The sequence below is a fragment of the Lichenostomus cassidix genome, unplaced genomic scaffold, assembly GCF_008360975.1.
Source record: "Lichenostomus cassidix isolate B80296 unplaced genomic scaffold, HeHo_3.0 HiC_scaffold_707, whole genome shotgun sequence".
Taxonomy (NCBI): Eukaryota; Metazoa; Chordata; class Aves; order Passeriformes; family Meliphagidae; genus Lichenostomus; species Lichenostomus cassidix.
In genome coordinates this window covers 102146-125664 of record NW_028147326.1, presented here as the reverse complement: position 1 = coordinate 125664, position 23519 = coordinate 102146, and the positions used below count along the sequence as shown (strand labels likewise).

The following is a 23519-nucleotide window of genomic DNA, read 5'->3' as shown; positions in this document are numbered from 1 at the left end:
TGTTGGATAATTGGGAATTTTTGGATAATCAGGAATGGCTGCTGCTCTGGAAGGTGAATAACTGGAAATTGTGGGATAATTGGGAATTGTGAGATAATCGGGAATGGCTGGATAATCGGGAATTTTTGGATAATTGGGAATTGTGGAATAATCAGGAATTGTTGGATAATTGGGAATTTTTGGATAATTGGGAATGGCTGCTGCTCTGGGAGGTGGATAATCAAGAATTGTGGGATAATTGGGGATTGTGGGATAATTGGGGATTGTGGGATAATTGGGGATTGTGGGATAAGCAGGAATTGTTGGATATCTGGGAATTTTGGGGTAATCGGGAATTTTTGGATAATCAGGAATGGCTGCTGCTCTGGAAGGTGGATAATCGGGAATTGTTGGATAATTAGGAATTGTTAGGTAATTGGGAATTGTGGGATAATTGGGAATGGCTGCTGCTCTGGAAGGTGGATAATTAGGAACTGTTGGATAATTGGGAATTGTTGGATAATCGGGAATTGTGGGATAATTGGGGATTGTGGGATAATCAGGAATTGTTGGATAATTGAGAATGGCTGCTGCTCTGGAAGGTGGATAATCAGGAATTGTGGGATAATTGGGAATTGCTGAATTATCTGGAATGGCTGGATAATTGGGAATTGTTGGGTGATTGGGAATTGTGGGATAATTGGGAATGGCTGCTGCTCTGGGAGGTGGATAATCGGGAATTGTTGGATAATCAGGAATTATTGCATAATCAGGAAGATCTGGATAACTGAGAATGGCTGCTGCTCTGGAAGGCGGATAATCAGGAATTGTGGGATAATTGGGGATTGTGGGATAATTGAGAATTGTGGGATAATCAGGAATTGTGGGATAATCAGGAATTTTTGGATAATCAGGAATGGCTGCTGCTCTGGAAGGTGGATAATCAGGAATTGTGGGATAATCGGGAATTGTTGGGTGATTGGGAATTGTGGGATAATCGGGAATGGCTGCTGCTCCAGAAGGTGGATAATCAGGAAATTTTGGATAAGTGGGAATTGTTGGATAATTGGGAATTGGATATCTGGGAATTTTTGGATAATTGGGAATGGCTGCTGCTCTGGAAGGTGGATAATCAGGAATTGTTGGATAATTGGGAATTGTGGGCTAATTGTGAATTGTGGGATAATTGGGAATGGCTGCTGCTCTGGGAGGTGGATAATCAGGAATGGTGGGATAACTGGGAATTGTGGGATAATTGGGAATTGTTGGATATCTGGGAATTTTTGGATAATCAGGAATGGCTGCTGCTCTGGAAGGTGGATAATTGGGAATTGTGGGATAATCGGGAATTTTTGGATAATTGAGAATGGCTGCTGCTCTGGAAGGCGGATAATCGGGAATTGTTGGATAATCAAGAATTATTGGATAATCCGGAATGACTGCTGCTCCAGAAGGTGGATAATCAGGAATTGGGGGATAATTGGGGACTGTGGGATAATCGGGAATGCTGCTGTTTTGGAAGCTGGATAATCGGGAATTGTGGGATAGTTGTGAATTGTGGGATAATCAGGAATGGCTGCTGTTCTGGAAGGTGGATAATTGGGAATTGTTGGATAATCAGGAATTGTTGGATAATCAAGAATTTTTCCATAATTGGGAATTGTTGGATAATTAGGAATTGTGGGATAATCAGGAATGGCTGCTGCTCTGGAAGTGTCCAAGGCCACTTGGACACTTTTCCTGGGACAGGAAAGGTGTCCCTGCAGTGGCACTGAGTGACTTTAAACTCCTTTCCCACCCAAAATCATCCTGGGATTCTGTTTTTCCCCAAATTTCACAAACAACTTCCCACTGCTGCTTCCACTCCCCAGTTCCAGCTGATTTTCCCTCTTTCCCTAGAAAATCCCTGGGAATGAGGAGCTCTTTCCCTATAAATCCCTGGGAATGAGGGGCTCTTTCCCTATAAAATGGGAATGAGGGGCTCTTTCCCTATAAAATGGGAATGAGGGGCTCTTTCCCTACAAAATCCCTGGGAATGAGGGGCTCTTTCCTTATAAAATCCCTGGGAATGAGGAGCTCTTTCCCTATAAAACCCCTGGGATTGAGGAGCTCTTTCCCTATAAAATGGGATTGAGGGGCTCTTTCCCTATAAAATCTCTGGGAATGAGGGGCTCTTTCCCTATAAAATGGGAATGAGGAGCTCTTTCCCTATAAAATGGGATTGAGGGGCTCTTTCCCTATAAAATCCCTGGGATTGAGGGGCTCTTTCCCTACAGAATGGGAATGAGGGGCTCTTTCCCTGTAAATCCCTGGGAATGAGGGGCTCTTTCCCTGTAAATCCCTGGGAATGAGGAGCTCTTTCCCTACAGAATGGGAATGAGGGGCTCTTTCCCTACAAACCCCTGGGGCTCTTTCCCTGCTGCCCTCCTAGCCGCAGGACTGGGGCTGGAGGGGATGAGTTGGAATATTTGGGATTCCATCCTGCAGCCTCACAAGTGGCTGTCGAATGTTTCAGCTCCTTCCCCTCTCCGTTTTCCTTCTCTTTCATCCTTTTATCCTTTATTTTTCCCTTCATCCTTCTCTCTCCTCCTGGTTTTAGCCAGCAGGATGTGGCTGGAGGCAAAAATGAGGAGCAGGGTGACCCCAAATCCAACCTGGGGTGTCCAAAACCTCCTATGAAGGCGAATTTGGGACTTTTGGGAATTCCTCAGGTCGTTCCTGGAATTCACCAGGGGAAACATCATCCTGTGAGAGCTGCTGAGCTCATCCCAGTGATGTTTTCCCTCTGGAATGAGGGGTGAGGGGGCTGGAATTTCCTCAGAGCTGCTCTGGGCAGCAGTTTCTGTCGGTTTTTGTAGTGATAGAGGAAAACCAGGCTGATCCCAGTGGGGTTTTTAGTAGGACAGAGCAGAACCAGGGTGATCCCAGTGGGATTTTCAGTAGGATAGAGGAAAACCAGTGCAATTCCAGTGGGATTTTCATTGGGACAGAGCAGAACCAGTGTGATCCCAGTGGGATTTTCAGTAGGATAGAGCAGGACCAGTGTGATCCCATTGGGATTTTCAATAGGACAGAGCAGAACTAGTGTGATCCCAGTGGGATTCCCAGCTGGACAGAGCAATTCCAGTGGGATTTTCAGTAGGGCAGAGCAGAACCAGGGTGATCCCAGTGGGATTTTCTATAGGACAGAGCAGAACCAGTGGGATTTTCAGTAGGATAGGACAAAACCAGTGTGATCCCAGTGGGATTTTCAGTAGGGCAGAGCAGAACCAGAGCAATCCCAGTGGGATTTTCAGTGAGACAGAGGAAAACCAGAGCGATCCCAGTGAGATTCTTATCGGGACAGAGCAGAACCAGGGTGATCCCAGTGGGATTTTCAGTAGGATAGGACAAAACCAGGGTGATCCCAGTGGGATTCCCAGCTGGACAGAGCAATTCCAGTGGGATTTTCAGTAGGACAGAGCAGAACCAGGGTGATCCCAGTGGGATTTTCAGTAAGACAGAGGAAAACCAGTGCAATCCCAGTGGGATTTTTAGTAGGATAAAGCAAAACCAGAGTGATCCCAATGGGATTTTCATTGGGACAGAGCAATTCCAGCTCATGTTCTGAGGCTCAGGTCACATCTCTTCCCATCCCTGAGCTTTTCCATCCCTTTTTTCCCACCAGGAATTTTCCCACCAGAGGGATTTTATTTCATGCACTCCCCAAAACATCCTCAAAATCTGATTCCTACCTGAATATTTCCCCTAAATCCACCAACCAGAGGGATTTTATCCAATACACTCCCCAAAACATCCCTAAAAATGACTAATTTCTTAATATTTCCCCTAAATCCACCAACCAGACGGATTTTATTTCATGCACTCCCCAAAACATCCTCAAAAATTACTAATTCCTACCTTAATATTTTCCCCAAATCCATTCACCAGAGGGATTTTACTGAATTTTACTCCCCAAAACATCCCAAAAATTACTGATTCCTACCTTAATATTTCCCCTAAATTAATTCACCACATGGATTTTACTGAATTTTATTCCCCAAAACATCCTTAAAATTACTGATTGATTCCTACCTTAATATTTCCCCTAAATCCATGAACCAGAGGGATTTTATTTCATGCACTCCCCAAAACATCCTTAAAAATTACTAATTCCTACCTCAATATTTCCCCTAAATCCATTCACCAGAGGGATTTTACTGAATTTTATTCCCCAAAACATCCCAAAAATTACTGATTCCTACCTTAATATTTCCCCTAAATTAATTCACCAGAGGGATTTTACTGAATTTTATTCCCCAAAACATCCTTAAAATTACTGATTGATTCCTACCTGAATATTTCCCCTAAATCCTCCAACCAGACAGATTTTATTTCATGCACTTCCCAAAACATCCTTAAAAATTACTAATTCCTATCTTAATATTTCCCCTAAATCCACCAACCAGAGGGATTTTACTGAATTTTATTCCCCAAAACATCCTCAAAAAAAAAAATCTGATTCCTACTTTAATATTTCCCCTAAAACCACAAACCAGACAGATCTTATTGAATTTTACTCCCCAAAACATCCTTAAAAATTACTAATTCCTACCTCAATATTTCCCCTAAATCCATTCACCAGAGGGATTTTACTGAATTTTATTCCCCAAAACATCCTCAAAAAAAAAAAAAAATCTGATTCCTACCTGAATATTTCCCCTAAAACCACAAACCAGACAGATCTTATTGAATTTTACTCCCCAAAACATCCCCAAAAAATGACTAATTCCTACCTCAATCCATTCACCAGAGGGATTTTATTGAATTTTACTCCCCAAAACATCCTTAAAATAATATTTACCATCCACCTCCCTGCCCTGCCTGCACCCACAAGGCCTTAAATAGTCCAGAGCTCTAAATATATCGAATTTCTGGGGTTTTTAAATTCGAATTTCTGCAGCTTTCTGAGGTTCATAAATAGATTTACTACCTGGGCCAGCCCAGGGCTTTGGCCAGACAGCCTCTGCTGCTATTTCTGACTTTTATTTCCCCCCTGGGAGCAGAAAATTCTCATTTTAAAGCCCAGCAGCTGCAAAATTTGGGTTGTGTTTAAAAAAAAAAAGTGGATTTAGCCATCCCTGGAAATGCCCAAGGATGGGTTTGGTGGGGAAAATGGGAAAGCAGAGCTTTGCTAAAATTCCAGGGTGAATTTCTGGGAGATCTCCCTGCTGCCCAAAATGGGGATTAAACTCCTTTCCAACACTGAGCGTTCCATGATTCTGCTGAATTCCAGGTTTTTTAACAATTTTAAAAGGTTCTGCAAGTCCTGCTTAGGGTTTTTCAGTCAAACCAGACCTTAGGAATTTTCAGACCAAACCAGGAAAAAAAAATCTCCTTTTTTTTCTCAGTTTTTTGCCATGGAATCAGTGGGATCTATGGGAATTTTTCACCAAGAAAATCTCCCTTTTTTCCCAGTTTTTTGCCATGGAATCAATGGGATCTGAGGGAATTTTTCAGCAGGGAAATCTCCATTTTTCCCATTTTTTTGCCGTGGAATCAGTGGGATCTGCCAGAATTTTTCATCAGAGAAATATTCCTTTTTTTTTCACTTTTTTGCCATGGAATCAATGGGATCAGTGGGAATTTTTCACCAGGGAAATCTCCCTTTTTCCCCATTTTTTAGCCATAAAATCAGTGGGATCTGTGGGAATTTGTCACCAGGGAAATCTCCCTTTTTTCCAGTTTTTTGCCATGGAATCTGTAGGAATTTTTCACCAGTGAAATCTCCCTTTTTTCCCATTTTTTTGCCATAAAATCAGTGGGATCTGAGGGAATTTGTCACCAAGAAATCTCCCTTTTTTCCCATTTTTTTGCCATAAAAACAATGGGATCAGTGGGAATTTCTCACCCAGCTCACCCTCACCCCATCTCTGTGTCCTGCAGCCCTCAGGGTTTAATTAGATGTCTTTAATTAATTTATTTTTATCTATTTATTTATTATAAATAATTAAGATTAGATTAATTAGTGGTTTTCTGCCTGTTTGTTGTGATAACAAACTTTGATTTTCCCTCTTGCTGTAAACATTGAATTCTCTGACCCAAAGCCCAAACCCTAGTTAATTCTCTAATTAATTGGCCCAAGCTCAAATTAATTCTCTAATTAATTAAGCCCAAATTAATCCTCTAATTAATTAAGCCCAAATTAATTCTCTAACCCCAAATTCTGCTATTCTGGGGACTTGGGAATTCTTCAGCACCTCTTCACTCCAGGAAAATCTGAATTAAGGGGATTTTGGGGTAACTCAGCATGTTTTATTTCTGGGAATTTAAAGGGAAATCCTTCACTGCAGGAAAATACGAATTAAGGTGATTTTGGGGTAACTCAGCATGTTTTGTATCTGGGAATTTAAATTGTTTAAATGTTTTATTTCTGGGAATTTAAAGGGAAATCCTTCACTCCAGGAAAATCTGAATTAAGGTGATTTTGGGGTAACTCAGAGTGTTTTATTTCTGGGAATTTAAAGGGAAATCCTTCAGTGCAGGAAAATCTGAATTAAGGTGATTTTGGGGTAACTCAGAGTGTTTTATTTCTGGGAATTTAAAGGATTTAAATACTTCACTCCAGGAAATTCTGAATTAAGGTGATTTTGGGGTAACTCAGCATGTTTTATTTCTGGGAATTTAAATTGTTTAAATGTTTTATTTCTGGGAATTTAAAGGGAAATCCTTCACTCCAGGAAAATCTGAATAAAGGAGATTTTGGGGTAACTCAGCATGTTTTATTTCTGGGAATTTAAATTCTTTAAATGCTTAATTTCTGGGAATTTAAAGGGAAATCCTTCACTCCAGGCAAATCTGAATTCAGGTGATTTTGGGGTAACTCAGAGTGTTTTATTTCTGGGAATTTAAAGGATTTAAACGCCTCAGCAGCTGCTTTGTGATAATTTGGGACACATCAGGGAATCAGGAGGAGTTTGGGGATGGAAAATTTTTCATTTCTGTTCAAATATTGAACTCCTCCTGAGGACAGAGTGGGAAGGTTTGGGGGAGGAGGTGGTGATTGGTGAGTTTAATGAGCCAGGAGGTGATTAGCAGAGATTTAATTGGATTAATTCTGGTTCTGCCCTGGCTGGCTGCTGGCAGGGAATATTGCCAGGGAAATATTCTGGAAGAGAACAGGGCTGGGAATGAGCCCTGGGAGAGAGCTGGGAGCTGATTTTGGGGGAAAGGGAGGATTTAAGGTGCCTCTGGGATGAACTTCCCAGGGAATTCCCTGTGGAAAGATTTCTGTGTTGTGCTCTGGATTGATGGGAAAAAAAACCAATTTATTTTCCAAGTTTCAGCCCTAAATCCCATTGCTTGGAAGCTGAGAAATCCTGGGGTTCTGTTGAGAGAAAAAAGGCTCTGGGATGAATTTCCCAGGGAATTCCCTGTGGAAAGATTTCTGTGTGGTGCTCTGGATTGAAGGGGAAAAATAACAATTTATTTTCCAAGTTTCAGCCTTAATTGTTGATATTTAGAAGCTGAGAATTCCTGGAGCTCTGCTGAGAGAGAAAACTCTCTGGGATGAACTTCCAGATATGGAAATATTTTGGTGTTGTGTTCTGGATCAGAGATAAAAACCCAATTTATTTTCCAAGTTCAGCCTTAATTCCTAATGGAATTAAGAAAAGCAGAGGAAGCAAAGAAATCCTGGAGCTCTGCTGAGAGGGGAAACTCTCTGGGATGAACTTCCCAGGGAATTATCTATGGAAAGATTTCTGTGTTGTGTTCTGGATTGAAGAAAAAGAAAAACAATTTATTTTCAAAGTTTCAGCCTAAATTCCTGATGTTCAGAAACTGAGAAATCCTGGAGTTCTGTTGTGAGGGAAAACTCTCTGGGATGAATTTCCCAGGGAATTCCCTGTGGAAAGATTTCTGTGTGGTGTTATGGATTGAAGGAAAAAAAAACAATTTATTTTCCAAGTTTCAGCCTTAATTGCTGATGGAATTAAGAAAAGCAGAGAATTCCTGGAGGGAAAATCCTTGAGAGGGAAAAACTCTCTGGGATGAACTTCCAGATGTGGACAGATTTCTGTGTTGTGCTCTGGATTGAAGGGGGAAAAACCCAATTTATTTTCCAAGTTTCAGCCTCAATTGTTGATATTTAGAAGCTGAGAATTCCTGGAGCTCTGCTGAGAGCAAAAACCGTTGAGATAAAGAGATTTTCTTGCAGGGTGAGGCTTGGGGAAGGGAAGAGGATTGGAGTGGATATCAGAGAAGTGCAGCTGGGAGCTGCAGGGACAGAGCAGAGCGAAATCCGAGCTGCAGCTGATTCAGCAGCAGGGCAGCGGCTGGGATTTCTAGGAATCACATCCTCCCCTTGGTGTGACTCCCGAGCATCCTCAGAGCCTTTCCAAAGGGAAATAAAATGGATTTGGGCATGGAGCAAGACCCAAAAAATCCCAAATTAGTCCAGAGCATCCTCAGAGCCTTTCCAAGGGAAATAAAATCGATTTGGGCACAGAGAAAGACCCAAAAAAAACCCCAAATTAGTCCAGAGCATCCTCAGAGCCTTTCCAAAGGTAAATAAAATCGATTTGGGCACTGAGAAAGACCCAAAAAACCCCAAATAACTCCAGAGCATCCTCAGAGCCTTTCCAAAGGTAAATAAAATGGATTTGGGCACGGAGAAAGACCCAAAAAAACCCAAATAAGTCCCAAGCATCCTCAGAGCCTTTCCAAAGGAAATAAAATGGATTTGGGCACTGAAAAAGACCCAAAAAAACCCAAATTAGTCCAGAGCATCCTCAGAGCCTTTCCAAGGGAAATAAAATGGATTTGGGCACTGAGAAAGACCCAAAAAAACCCAAATAACTCCAGAGCATCCTCAGAGCCTTGCCAAGGGAAATAAAATGGATTTGGGCACTGAGGAAGACCCAAAAAACCCAAATTAGTCCAGAGCATCCTCAGAGCCTTTCCAAAGGAAATAAAATGGATTTGGGCACTGAGGAAGACCCAAAAAAAACCCCAAATAAGTCCAGAGCATCCTCAGAGCCTTTCCAAAGGTAAATAAAATGGATTTGGGCACTGAAGAAGACCCAAAAAACCCAAATTAGTCCAGAGCATCCTCAGAGCCTTTCCAAGGGAAATAAAATGGATTTGGGCACTGAGAAAGACCCAAAAAAAACCAAATAAATCCAGAGCATCCTCAGAGCCTTGCCAAGGGAAATAAAATGGATTTGGGCACTGAGAAAGACCCAAAAAAACCCAAATAAACCAATCTGGGCATCATTCTGCCAGACAGAAAACGTTGCAAGAGGAGAAATCAAATATTCCCAAAGTTGGGTTGGATTTTGCTGTTGGGTCTGGGGAACAACTCGCTTCAGAGGGTGGAAACAAAAGCGAGATGTGCAAACTCTGCCGAGGCAGGAATGCTTTTGTGAGAGCTGCAGACAAACCCTCAGCTCTCTCCCGGGGTTTTGTAACTCCCAAAAAACTGGAGCTTCTGCCAGGGCTTTGTGAGAGACGAGAGGAGAGGAGCAGCTCTGGGGCTGGATGGGAGGGGATGGTGGGGAGAGAGGCAAACGTGGCTCTGGGGGGAAGTTTTGGGGGTTTTTTCCTGTGTTTTTGGGGCTGGTTGTGTTGTGGGGTGATGGAGTTCCCAGCTGGGATTGTGGGATTTTGGGATGGTTTGGGGTGGGAAGGGATTGAAATCCTGTTTAGGGGATTTAGGTCCTATTTAGTGTCACACCAGGGATAGCTTCTAGTTTTAGATTGGTTCTATAAATCCTATTTATTTAGGGTTACCTTCTAGTTTTAGATTAGTTATATAAATCCTATTTATTTAGGGATACCTTCTGCTAGCCCAGGGTGCTCCCTGGACACTTCCAGGGATCCACAGCTTCTCTGGGAATTCCATCCCAGCCAGGAATTCCTTCCCAAATCCCATCCATCCCCACCCTATTTCAATTCCACCCCATTCCCCTGATCCCAAATCCCTTTCCATCCCAGCTTTTTTCCCTTTTTTCCCATAGTTTAACCCCAGCTCTCCCTTTCTCCCAGAGTTTTCCTTGTGGGATCACTCTCCACACTCTCCCCACATCTCCACAGCCCTGCAGAGGAGGATTTTAGGATTTCAGGGCTCTGCTGTACCCATTAGGGGTTGTTTGCTCCCGATTTTCCTGCTGACTCTGTTTTCCCCATCAGCCCAGCTGCTCAGATTCTCATTACCCAGCAGTGAAACAAAACCTCTGCAGTGAGAGGAAACCATTCCAATCCCATTTTTTAGGGAAAAAGCTCCTGGCAGACTTTTTTCCTGGAGAAATCAGTGTTCTGGTTCTGATCCTTTGTTCTTTCATTTGCTGATGCAAATCCGGGTCTGGAATTATTCTCCATGAAAAATTCCCTGCTCTGAACCAGCTCAGGCAGGGAGAAGGGAATGGGATTTTTGGAAAATGTCCCCCTGGTCTGCTGGAGCCATCAGGAGTTTCATTCCCTCCAGGGAGTGAAATGATTCCTCATTTTTTGCCGTTTTGCTCTTTTTTTTTTTTTTATATCCTCCTTGGCAAAGCAAGCTGAGAAAAAACGATGACAAAAAGGTTTGGATGCACAAAGCAGAATTCCAGGATTTTTTTTGTGCCTGAGTCAGCATCTCTGGGGGAGAGGGATGGGATGGGAGAGCTTTGAATGGAGCCTGAGCTGGAATATTCGGGAATATTCTCCCAAATCCAAGGGCAAGGAATTCCATTTGCACCTTTATTTTTCACTGCTGTGGAAAAACCAGCAAGGAGGAGACAGATGGGGGAAAGGAATGGCCAAGTGCTCAGCCTGGGAGTGGGGAATGCAGGAATTTTGAGTTTTGGAGTGGGAAATACAGGAACCTGGAGTTTTGAAGTGGGAAATAGAGGGATATTGAGTTCTGGGAGTGGGAAATAGAGGAATCTCAAATCCTGGAAGTGGGAAACGCAGGAATCTTGAGTTCTGGGGTGGGAAATACAAGAATATCAAGTTTTGGAGTGGAAAATACAGGAATCTCGAGTGCTGGAAGTGGGAAATAGAGTAATATCCAGTTCTGGAGTGGGAAATGCAGATATCTTGAGTTCTGGAGTTGGAAATGGAGGAATCTTGAGTTCTGGGGTGGGAAATGGAGGAATATCAAGTTTTGGAGTGGGAAATTGAGGAATCTCAAGTCCTGGAAGTGGGAAATACAGGAATCTTGAATTCCAGAGTGGGAAATAGAGGAATATCCACTTTGGAGTGGGAAATAGAGGAATATTGAGTTCTGGAGTGGGAAATAGAGGAATCTCAAGTGCTGGAAGTGGGAAATAGAGTAATATCCAGTTCTGGGAGTGGGAAATGCAGGAATCTCAAATCCTGGAAGTGGGAAATGCAGGAATCTTGAGTTCTGGGGTGGGAAATGCAGGAATCTCGAGTGCTGGAAGTGGGAAATAGAGGAATATCCAGTTCTGGAGTGGGAAATGCAGATATCTTGAATTCTGGAGTGGGAAATGGAGGAATCTTGAGTTCTGGGAGTGGAAAATAGAGGAATCTCAAGTCCTGGAAGTGGGAAGTACAGTAATCTTGAGTTTTGAGGTGGGAAATACAGGAATCTTGAGTTCTGGGAGTGGGAAATAGAGGAATATCCAGTTCTGGGAGTAAGAAATGCAGGAATCTCCAGTCCTGGAGTGAGAAATAGAGGAATCTCAAGTGCTGGAAGTGGGAAGTACAGGAATCTCAAGTTTTGAAGTGGAAAATAGAGGAATCTTGAATCCTGGAGTGGGAAATAGAGGAATATCCACTCCTGGAAATGGGAAATGCAGGAATTTCCAGTTCTGGGAGTGGGAAATGCAGGAATTTCCAGTTCTGGGAGTAGGAAATACAGGAATTTCCAGTTCTGGAGTGGGCAATGCAGGAATCTCCAGCCCTGGAGTGGCTCTTGGGTTTCCCATTCCCGCAGTGCTCAGAGCTCTTCTGGAAACGGATGGAACAACTTATTTGGATTGGCTAAGCTGCAGAACTAATTGCAAAAACAACAGGCAAATCCTCAGGTGCCTCCCAGCATTCCCAGGCTTCCCATTTTTCAAGAGGTTTGGGATTTTTTGGGGATTTTTAAAATTTTTTTTTCCTCTCCTCCACCTCAGCAGCTCTTTTGTTTCTCTTCTCTGATCCCATAAATCCCAGCTGGGATCAGATCTGGGATTCCCAGATCCATCCAGGGCTTTGGAATATCCAAATCCACCCTCTGACTTGGAAAATCCACGAGGTGGGGGAGTGGGGAGAAGAGAAAAAACCCCAAATCTGTGGGATCAGGAGAGGAAAAATCCCAATCTCCTCGATCAGAATTAGGGTGTTTCACATCTGGGGTTCAGTTGTGTTCCAGAGAGGATTTTTGGGAAGAGGTTGGAGATGAATCTTCAGGATCATGGAGAGGATTCCCAGCTTTTTGGGGGTTTTGGAGGAGCAGTTTGCTCCCTGTGCACCCAAAATCCCTGCAGAAGGATTTTGGGAATCCCAAAATCCCGCTGCTCATTCCCAGGGGTTGTTAAGGCTGGAAAAACCCTAACAGTCCTGTTTGCTTTGGGGTTTTTCCAGCTTTCCCAGCTGGCTGACATGCCCTGGGATGCTCAGGGATCACTAGAGGTGGGATGTGGGAATGCTGATCCCAGGGAGCACCAGGCAGATGTTCCACATCTGGAACGGCACACGACTCACCTGGGGTGGGATTTATCCCAAGGGTTCATCCCAAGGGTTCATCCCAGGGATTTATCCCAAGGATTCATCCCAAGGGTTCATCCCAGGGATTTATCCCAAGGATTCATCCCAAGGATTTATCCCAAGGGTTCATCCCAAGGGTTCATCCCAAGGATCCATCCTAAGGGTTCATCCCTGGGATTTATCCCAAGGATTTATTCCAAGGGTTCATCCCGAGGATTCATCCCAGGGATTCATCCCAGGGATTCATCCCAAGGATTTATCCCAAGGATTCATCCCAGGGATTCATCCCAAGGGTTCATCCCAGGGATTTATCCTAAGGGTTCATCCCAAGGATTCATCCCAAGGATCCATCCCAGAGATTTATCCCAAGGATTTATCCTAAGGGTTCATCCCAAGGATTTATCCCAAGGATTTATCCCAAGGATTCATCCCAAGGATTTATCCCAAGGATTTATCCCAAGGATTTATCCTAAGGGTTCATCCCAGGGATTTATCCCAGGGATTTATCCTAAGGATTAATCCCAAGGGTTCATCCCAGGGATTTATCCCAAGGATTCATCCCAAGGATTCATCCCAAGGATTTATCCCAGGGATTTATCCTAAGGGTTCATCCCAGGGATTTATCCCAAGGATTCACCCCAAGGATTTATCCCAAGGGTTCATCCCGAGGATTTATCCCGAGGATTCATCCCAAGGGTTCATCCCAGGGATTTATCCCAAGGGTTCATCCCGAGGATTTATCCCAAGGATTCATCCCAAGGGTTCATCCCAAGGGTTCATCCCAGGGATTTATCCCAAGGGTTCATCCCAAGGATTCATCCCAGGGATTCATCCCAAGGATTCATCCTAAGGGTTCATCCCTGGGATTTATCCCAAGGATTCATCCCAAGGATTCATCCCTGGGATTCATCCCAAGGGTTCATCCCAAGGGTTCATCCCAAGCATTTATCCCAAGGATCCATCCCAGGGATTCATCCTGAGGATTTATCCCAAGGGTTCATCCCAAGGGTTCATCCCAAGGATTTATCCCAAGGATTTATCCTAAGGGTTCATCCCAGGGATTTATCCCAAGGATTTATCCCAAAAACTCCAGACTGCTGAATCCAAGGAGAAGGCAAAGGGCTGTCTGGTGAAAACCCCATGTGACTTCAACACCTTCCCAGTGTTGGGTTTGGAAGGAAAATCCTTTTTTTCCCTTCTGGACTCAACACCAAAAGTAATTTATTTTGTCATTTCTGTGAATTTCACATTCAGCAGGGCTGATCCTCCCCTCTCTGTGGGGCTCAAAACTTCCTGTTTATTTTATGAATAAGTCCCATCATCGATGATGGAAAATTCCCACTTCCCAGCTGCCAATTCCCTCCTCAATTCCCATCTTTTCCAGGTGTTTTTAATTAAATTTTTTTAATTTAAAAAAAATTAATTTTTAAAAATTAAATTTAATTTTTAAGTTAATTTTTAATTTTTTATTAATTTTTTTATTAATTTTTTTAAATTAAAAATAATTTTTAAAATTAAATTTAATTTTTTAAATTTAATTTTTTTATTTTTTTATTAAATTTTTTTATTAAAAACCATTTTCACATTTTCAGCACCCAGAGCTGTTCCCAAGTGGATTTCAAGCTTTGCTGACTTTTTTTTTTTCCCTTTTTTTTTTTTTTTTCCTGGTGGAGAAACCAAACCAGCAGCACAAATTTCCCTCTGGCAGCTCTGAGCAAACACAATTTCTCCATCAGGGCAAAACGCTGGGAATGTTTCCCAAAGTGCAGCAGGGAGAAGAGAGTTGAGGGTTTGGAAAGCAGCCTGGAATGCCCCGAGGCTCTCAGACCTTCCTGACAGCACGTAGGCAAAAAAAAACTGCAGGATTTTGGGAGAATCTGCCAAATTCGGGAGGAACTTTGCGCTGGAAATGGATTTTTCCTGCTCTGCTGGAGATGTTCCAAACCCCAGCTTACATCAGACCTTTGCAACACCTGCATTGACTCAGATGTGATGAATCTGAGGATCCTAATTAATTTTTTTTTTAATTTTGAGGGCTGCAGGAGCTTTCAAAAGTGGATAAATCTTGTTTTCTGGGGTTACTGGGGGTGTTTGAGGGATTCCAAATTCAGCTGTTGGGAATTCCTGCAGCTGAGGGCGAGAGGGGGAATCAGGATTTGCAAAACTGGGTGGGAAATTATAATAATAATATTATTAATTAATTTGGTTAATGGATAATCTAAATTCTATATTAATGATAATAAATGATATAAAAATTAAAGGTAGTATTAATGATAATTTAATAATATTAAATTATAGGAAATTATCTATCAATTAAATGAAAGATAGGGGAGAAAAAAGAAAAGGGGAAGGAGAGAGGAAGCCTTAAGGGAATTGTCTGAGGTGGGTGGACAGAGCAGCAGAGCTGAGGATGAGGAGGAGATGCCAACCCCATTCCTTCTTCCTTTCCAAACCCCATTTTCTCCTTTTCCAACCCCATTCCTTTCTCCTTTTCCAGCCCCATTTTCTCATTTTCCTGCCCCATTCTTTTCTCCTTTTCCAGCCCCATTCCTTTTTCCTGCCCCATTCCAACCCCATTCCTCTCTCCTTTTTCTGCTCCATTCCTTTCTCCTTTTCCAACCCTATTCATTTCTCCTGTCCCATTCCTTTCCCCATTCCCAACCCCATTCCAACCCCATTCCTTTGTTCTTTTCCAACCCCGTTTTCTCCTTTTCCTGCCCCATTCCCAACCCTATTCCTTCCTTCTTTTCCTGCCCCATTCCTTTCTCCTTTTCCTATCCTGTTTCTTTTCTCCTTTTCCAGCCCCTTTTCCTTCTCCTTTGCCTGCCCCATTCCTTTTTGCTTTTCCTGCCCCATTCCAACCCCATTCCTTTGTCCTTTTCCAACCCCATTCCTCTTTCTCCTTTTCCTGCCTCATTGCTTTCTCCTTTTCTAACCCCATTTTCTCCTTTTCCAACCCCATTCCTTTCTCCTTTTCCAACCCCATTCCTTTCTCCTTTCCCAACCCCATTCCTTTCTTTCTCCCTTTCCAACCCCATTCCTTTCTCCTTTTCCAGCCCCATTCCTTCCTTCTTTCCCAATCCCATTCCCTTCTCCTTTTCCAACCCCATTTTCTCCTTTTCCAACCCTGTTTTCTCCCTTTCCAACCCCATTTTCTCCTTTTCCTGCCCCATTCCTTTGTCCTTTTCCAACCCCATTCCAACCCCACTCCTTTCTCATTTCCCTGCCCCATTCCCTTCTCCCTTTCCCAACCCCATTTTCTCCATTTCTAACCCCATTTCTCCTTTTCCAACCCCATTCCATTAATTCCTTCCTCATTTTCCTGCCCCATTCCTTTCTCATTTCCCTGCCCCATTCCCTTCTCCCCTTCCCAACCCCATTTTCTCCTTTTCCAGCACCATTCCAGCCCCATCCCAGCCCCAAATCCTCTTTCCCTGCCCTCCCCAGCTCTCAGTTTCTCACCCCATCCCCACCAAAACCACCCAGAGGACAGCAGAGCCCCAAATCAACCCTCAGCCCTGCGCAGCTCCTGCCCTGCTCTCCCCCTCTCCCTGCCCAGAGGCCCTTTAAAAACTCAGGGCAATTTCCCTTTTTTTTCCAAGCTGCTGAACCCGAGGATTCCTCAGCTCTGATGTAACCCCGAGCACAACCACGTGGCGTCAAATCGCCCAGATTTGACCAGGAAAATAAAAAAAAAAAAACTCCTGGAAGGGAACTGATCCGTTTTTCAGGAGTTCTTTTCTAACTGCTCACCGCAGCAGATTTTTCCTGCCAGGATTTGCCTCTGGGGCTCTGCAGGGATCTTTTCCTGCCAGGATTCACCTCTGGGGCTCTGCAGGGATCTTTTCCTGCCAGGATTCACCTCTGGGGCTCTGCAGGGATCTTTTCCTGCCAGGATTCGCCTCTGGGGCTCTGCAGGGATCTTTTCCAGGCAGGATTTGCCTCTGGATGCTGCTCTGTGCCCTGCTAGGTGCCACATGTGAAATCCATTCTGCTCCCATGACTCATTTGCTGTCCCAGGTTGGGAGGAGGAGCTGGAGAAACGCTGCTGTCAGCACGGCGGAATCCCAAATTCCACATGGGATCACGGCTTGGGATGAAAATCCCCAAAATCCTTCCCTGCACCCGGAGTGATTCTGGGATTAAAGTTGGACCTAACCAAGCTGGGCTTTAATTCCACAGGAATTTAGACTGGGACTAAGTTAAGCTTTATTTCCACTGGAATTGGGATTAAATTAAGCTTTATTTCCACTGGAATCCCAAATTCCACATGAAGTCATGGTTTGGGATGAAAATCCCCAAAATCCTTCCCTGCATTCAGAATTATTCTGGGATTAAAGTTGGCCCTAACCAAGCTGGGCTTTAATTCCACAGGAATTTAAACTGGGACTAAATTAAGCTTTATTTCCACTGGAATCCCAAATTCCACATGGGATCACGGCTTGGGATGAAAATCCCAAAATCCTTCCCTGCACCCGGAATTATTCTGGGATTAAGGCTGGACCTAACCAAGCTGAGCTTTATTTCCACAGGAATTTCGACTGGGACTAAATTAAGCTTCATTTCCACTGGAATTGGGATTAAATTAAGCTTCATTTCCACTGGAACTGGGATTAAATTGTTTTATTTCCACTGGAATCCCAAATTCCACGTGAAGTCATGGTTTGGGATGAAAATCCCAAAATCCTTCCCTGTACCCAGAATGATTCTGGGATTAAAGTTGGACCTAACCAAGCTGGGCTTTATTTCCACAGGAACTGAGATTGGGATTAAATTAAGATTTATTTCCACTGGAATTGGGATTAAATTAAGATTTATTTCCACTGGAATTGGGATTGAATCAAGGTCGCTGTGCTGGTGAAATCAGCACTTGGAAAAAAGAAATTGAAGCAACAAAGGAGATTTGTTATAGGGTCACTTATAGGATAAATCTGAGGGGTTTTTTAGTGGGAAAAGGGAAAGGATTCCTGAGGATGGAGTCACACAGGGTGGGAAAGTTTGTGTTGTAAAATCCTGGAAAGGAGCTTAGAAATCATGGAATTCCACACCTCCTTGGGCACTTCCAGGGAGTGCCTGGGAATTCCATCCCAACCCCTCACAGGGAAGAATTTCTCCCAAAATCCCACCTAACCCTCCCCTCTAGAAGTTCCAATCCTGCCTTTCCCTCCTTCCTCCCCACCTTACACTCCTCCCAGAATCTCCACCACCATTCCCATTCCATCTCCATTGATCCCACACGGAATAAATTCCATTTCCTTCCCCACCTCCAGAACATGAACATCCAGGTGGAGGACATCCGGATCCTTCTAGAAGTTTCAATCCCACCCTGTCCCCTTCTCCTCCCCACCCTATACTCCCTCTGGAATCTCCACACCGTTCCCATTCCGTTTCCATTCATCCCACATGGACTAAATTCCCATTTCTTTCCCCACCTCCAGAACATGAACATCCTGGAGGACATCCAGATCCCCCTAGAAGTTCCAATCCTGCCCTGTCCCTCCTTCCTCCCCACCCTACACTCCTCCCAGAATCTCCACACCATTCCCATTCCATTTCCCCTCATCCCACACAGAATAAATTCAGTTTCTTTCCCCACCTCCAGAACATGGACATCCAGGTGGAGGACATCCAGATCCCTCTAGAAATTCCAATCCCACCCTGTCCCCACCATACCCTCCCTCTGGAATCTCCACACCATTCCCATTCCGTTTCCATTCATCCCACACGGAATAAATTCCCATTTTTTTCCCCCACCTGCAGAACATAAACATCCAGGTGGAGGACATCCGGATCCTTCTAGAAGTTCCAATCCTGTCCCTCCTTCCTCCCCACCCCACAATCCTCCCAGAATCTCCACACCATTCCCATTCCGTTTCCACTCATCCCACACGGAATAAATTCCATTTCTTTCCCCACCTGCAGAACATGAACATCCAGGTGGAGGACATCCGGATCCTTCTAGAAGTTTCAATCCCACCCTGTCCCCTTCTCCTCCCCACCCTATACTCCTCCCAGAATCTCCACACCGTTCCCATTCCATTTCCACTCATCCCACACGGAATAAATGCCCGTTTCTTCCCCACCTCCAGAACATGGACATCCGGATCCCCCTAGAAGTTCCAATCCTGTCCCTCCTTCCTCCCCACCCTACACTCCCTCTGGAATCTCCACACCATTCCCATTCCGTTTCCACTCATCCCACCCAGAATAAATTCCCCTTCTTTCCCCACCTGCAGAACATGGACATCCAGGTGGAGGACATCTGGATCCCCCTAGAAGTTCCAATCCTGCCCTGTCCCTCCTTCCTCCCCACCTTACACTCCTCCCAGAATCTCCACACCATTCCCATTCCATTTCCACTCATCCCACCCGGAATAAATTCCCATTCTTTCCCCACCTGCAGAACATGAACATCCAGGTGGAGGACATCCGGCTCCGCGCCATCCTGGCCACCTACCGCAAGCGTGTCCCTGTCACCGAGGGCTACGTGGAGGTGAAGGACGAGGGCGTCTGGAAGCAGATCTGCGACAAGCACTGGAGCATGAAGAATTCCCGCGTGGTCTGCGGGATGTTCGGCTTCCCCAGCGAGAGGAAATTCAACACCAACGTGTACAAGTAAGGAGGGAGGGAGGGAAAATGTTGTTGGGGATGCTCAGGGGGTTGTTCCCAAATGGGGATTGGCAGGGGGGAAATTTGGGTGTTTTGTCCATCCAGGTTGGGTTTTCAATGATGTTTGGAATGTCCAGCGTGTGGTAGGAGAAACTTTGGATCCTCAGGCTTGGGGTGAAGGCTTTGAGCAGAGTTTGATAGAGCCTGGAGTGGGATGTGAGAGACTTTGGAATGGGATGGGAGAGACTTTGGAATGGGATGTGGGAGACACTTTGGAATGGGATAGGAGAGACTTTGGAATGGGATAGGAGAGACTTTGGAATGGGATAGGAGAGACTTTGGAATGGGATGGGAGAGACTTTGGAATGGGATGTGAGAGACTTTGGAATGGGATAGGAGAGACTTTGGAGTGGGATAGGAGAGACTTTGGAATGGGATGGGAGAGACTCTGGAATGGGATGGGAGAGACTTTGGAATGGGATGGGAGACAGTTTGGAATGGGATGTGAGAGACTTTGGAATGGGATGGGAGAGACTTTGGAATGGGATGTGAGACAGTTTGGAATGGGATGTGAGAGACTTTGGAATGGGATGGGAGAGACTTTGGAATGGGATGGGAGACACTTTGGAATGGGATATGAGACACTTGGCCCAAAAAAGTCTTTTTATTTTGCAGTTCCAGCTCCAGGATGAGGGATCCCATTCCATTCCATCCCATGCCATTCCATCCCATGCCATTCCATTCCATTCCATTCCATTCCATTTCCCCCAGCAGGACTGGGCTCTGTGGGGTGGGCAGGGCAGGGATGGAGCCAAACTGCTCCCACTGAATCCACCAGTTCTGAGGAAAAAACCCTGGAATGCTCTGGGTGGGAAGGGATTCCAATCCCATCCTAAATCCTATCCCAAATCCTATCCTATCTGCCATCCCAGCTCTGCTTTCTCTCCCCAGATTTGTGAATTCCTTTAAAACCAAGCAGGAAAGCAGTGATTTCTAGGGAGAACTTTGTGTTTTCCAGAGCTGCCAGCAGGAAGGTTTGAGTTTCCCATTCCTTGGAGCTCTGGGCTTTTTCGCTGTCATTGCTTCAGTTTGCTTTTTGTCACCACTTTGCTTTTTCTCATCCCAGCCCAGCCTCTTCCCACATTGTTCCCTAGTAAAAACATCCCTTTTCTCCTGGGGAACTGTGTAAAAGTGTTTAAATGAAATTTAACAGATGTAGAACAGTTGGAATGGAATTCTGTCTCCTTCCTCTCCCTGGGGAGTGGGAAAGCCTGGCTGGTCCAGGGCAGAGCCGAGTGCTCCAGGCAGGAGATTTTGGGGTTTTTTTGTGGTTTTGGGGTTTTTTGTGGTTTTGGGTTTTTTTGTGTTTTCCTGCTGCTCCTTTCAGCCTCTGGAATTGCTATTCCTGAACATTCCCTCTGGATCCCCCTGGCCACGTTTCATTCCATTCATTAGCAAAATCCTGATCAATTTGAGAGGTTCTTGGCTTGGAATAACCTAAAGATCCCAGCGTGGGGAACCTGAAATAAATCAGAATTCTGTCTGCAGGATTCCCAGGGAATTAATGACCCCAAACACAAATCTGAGGGGTTTTTGCTTCCACCAGTGCAGCACATTTCCCTAAACCCATCCCTGAGATTCCCATCCCTGGCAGGAACAGGGAATAAATCACCTCCAGACAGACAAAGTGGATTTTTCCTGCTTCCACTTGTGTTCTTTCCAAGAAAAGCATTAACTGCAGCATCTGGAGCCATCTGCCCGAAATAGAAATAAAGAAAAGGGAGCTCAGGAGTTGTCCTGTGCTTTGGACACATGGAAACGGAAAAACTGAGGGAAGGCTGTTCAGGATAAACTCAGAGCCGCTGAAAATCCCAAGGATTCCAGCTGGGATTAGGAACACAAAGTGCTCTTCAAGCTTTGCTCCTGAGGAGCCCCAAGACCTCCTAATTTTCCTTGTTTTCAGCCCTGCTGGGCTCCAGCACCCACAAATAATTTGGAAAACATGCTGAGCATTATCCCAGGTTGGAAAAAAAAACAGGGATGGCATTTTATGGGGTGGGAGAGGCTTGTAAAGCTTTGGCAGCTGCAGGGTTTTGTTTGTCAGAGAAGTTTAAAAGCTGAATTCTTGCTCGGGTTGCTTCGCTTTGTGTTCAGCTGGTGTTACTGGGAGGGAAAATTTCCCAGTTCCAGACTGGGAATGACCTTGGATTCACGGCCAGGGGACTGGGATGACAACCAGTGGGATTTTCTCCCCTGGGCTGGGGGATTCTGTCCCACCTGGGGTTTTTTGGGCAGGGAAAAGTTCATCCTGGTGCTCAGATCCTCTCCCTGGGAGAGCAAAACCTCAGAAAAATCCTTTCCCCTCATTGCTCAGGCTTTAATTTGTGAATCCTCTTCTCCCAAGGGCAGATCCTTCCCTGCTGCTGGGAGGAAGGCTGGGATGAGGATGAGGATCAGGATTGGGATCAGGATCAGGATGAAGATGAAGATGAGGATCAGGATCAGGATCAGGACAAGGGTGAGGATCAGGATCAGGATGAAGATGAGGATCAGGATTGGGATCAAGATGAGGATGAGGATGAAGATGAGGATGAGGGTGAGGGTGAGGATCAGGATCAGGATGAGGATGAGGATCAGGATCAGGACAAGGATCAGGATGAGGGTTGGGATGAGGATGAGGATCAGCATGAGGATGAGGGTGAGGATCGGGATGAGGATGAAGATCAAGATGAAGATGAGGATGAGGATCAGGGTGAGGATGAGGATGAGGATAAAGATGAGGATCAGGATCAGGACAAGGATGAGGATGAGGATCAGGACAAGGATCAGGGTGAGGATGAGGATCAGGATGAGGACAAGGATCAGGATGAGGATCAGGACAAGGATCAGGATCAGGATGAAGATGAGAATGAGGATGAGGATCGGGATGAGGATCAGGATAAGGATCAGGACCAGGATGAGGATCAGGACAAGGATCAGGATGAGGACGAGGATCAGGACCAGGATCAAGATGAGGATCAGGACAAGGACCAGGCTCAGGATCAGGTTTCTGCCTCCCTCCCCACATCCCCCATCCCCACTGCCCCATCCCCGCCGAGCTCTGCTCCTGCCCGGCGGTGGGAGGTGAAATGACTTGCAGATGGGTCTTGCCTGAAAGAAAACAAGTGAGCTCATCGCTGTCCTGCTGCCAGGGGTTTATTCCTTTTATTCCTGCCTGCAACTGTAACTCTGGAGCAGACAGAGCGATTTATGTTCGGAAATGGAACAAATCTGAGTCCATTCCCTGCTCTTGTTCTTTCCTCACAGTGGGTTTTATAGAGGAGCTGCTAAAACTCCTCCTCCCAGTTCCTGCTCTGGCTGGGAAAGCAGAATTTAATGCGTTTTGCTGATGGGGAGAGTAGAAATTCGGGATGGGAGAGATGGAGCTGATGGCTTTTTGCACATAGCCTTTGTGGCTTGACAAAGAAAGGGCTGGAGGAGCTCAGGATTTTGGGATATTCCCACCAATGTCAGTCCAAACAGCAGCTCCCAGTTCAACCAGTCTGCCCAGCCCATCAGTCAGGGGTGGTGGGTTTCGTTCTTGTAGGAGAAACCCGAATTTCTTTTTGTTTTTTCCCTGGAAAAGCTGGAAACAGAAGGGCTTTGGCAGGCCTGGCTTCCCTCCCTCCTCCTTGATAATTTAGATAAAAACTGGGAGAATTTCCCAAGAGTACAAACCTCTGCTCACAGCCCCCAGGAGGAGCTCAGCAGCCTCTGCTCAGCAGGATTTGGGTGAATTTCCCTGGAATTTGTGTGCAATGATTTGTTTTCCTCTCCCCAAATCCTGGAATCGTGGAATACCCTGAATTTTCCTTGTCCAACCCCTCAGCCACTTCCCACAGCCCTTGCTCTCCACCTCAGCTTTGCTCAAAGCTTTCCTAGGATGAAATTCCCTCTCTCCTCACCAGCAGAAATGGTTTGAATTCCAGCCTGACCCGAAATTGGCCGAAATCTCCCAGCAGGAATGTTCATTCCCACCTCTGACCCGAGCAGCCTCACTTGTGTGTCCAAAACCAAACCTCAGCAAAGCCCTGAGCTTCTGGCTGTGAAAAATCAGCTGAATTCTGCTTTTTTTTAATCTAGATTCAGTCTGAGGACACGAGGTGGGGCTTGGTTTCTCTCTCCCCAGCCTCCCCAGGGCTCTTAATGCCATCCAGATGTTCATGCCTCGTGAAATTTCCAGCATGAGCTCATTGTTTGCTATTCTGAGGCAT

The 23519-nt window shown here is 45.0% G+C and overlaps 1 protein-coding gene across 1 annotated transcript in view; it reads left to right on the top strand.

Moving 5' to 3' along the window:
* The window catches only part of LOC146423408 (lysyl oxidase homolog 2), a 62231-nt gene that overhangs the window by 13789 nt on the left and 24923 nt on the right, over nt 1-23519 (top strand). Inside the window, exon 5 of the mRNA XM_085044790.1 lies at nt 19061-19272. Within this exon, the coding sequence (XP_084900916.1) occupies nt 19061-19272 (212 nt within the window). The remainder of the gene's footprint in view (nt 1-19060; nt 19273-23519) is intronic.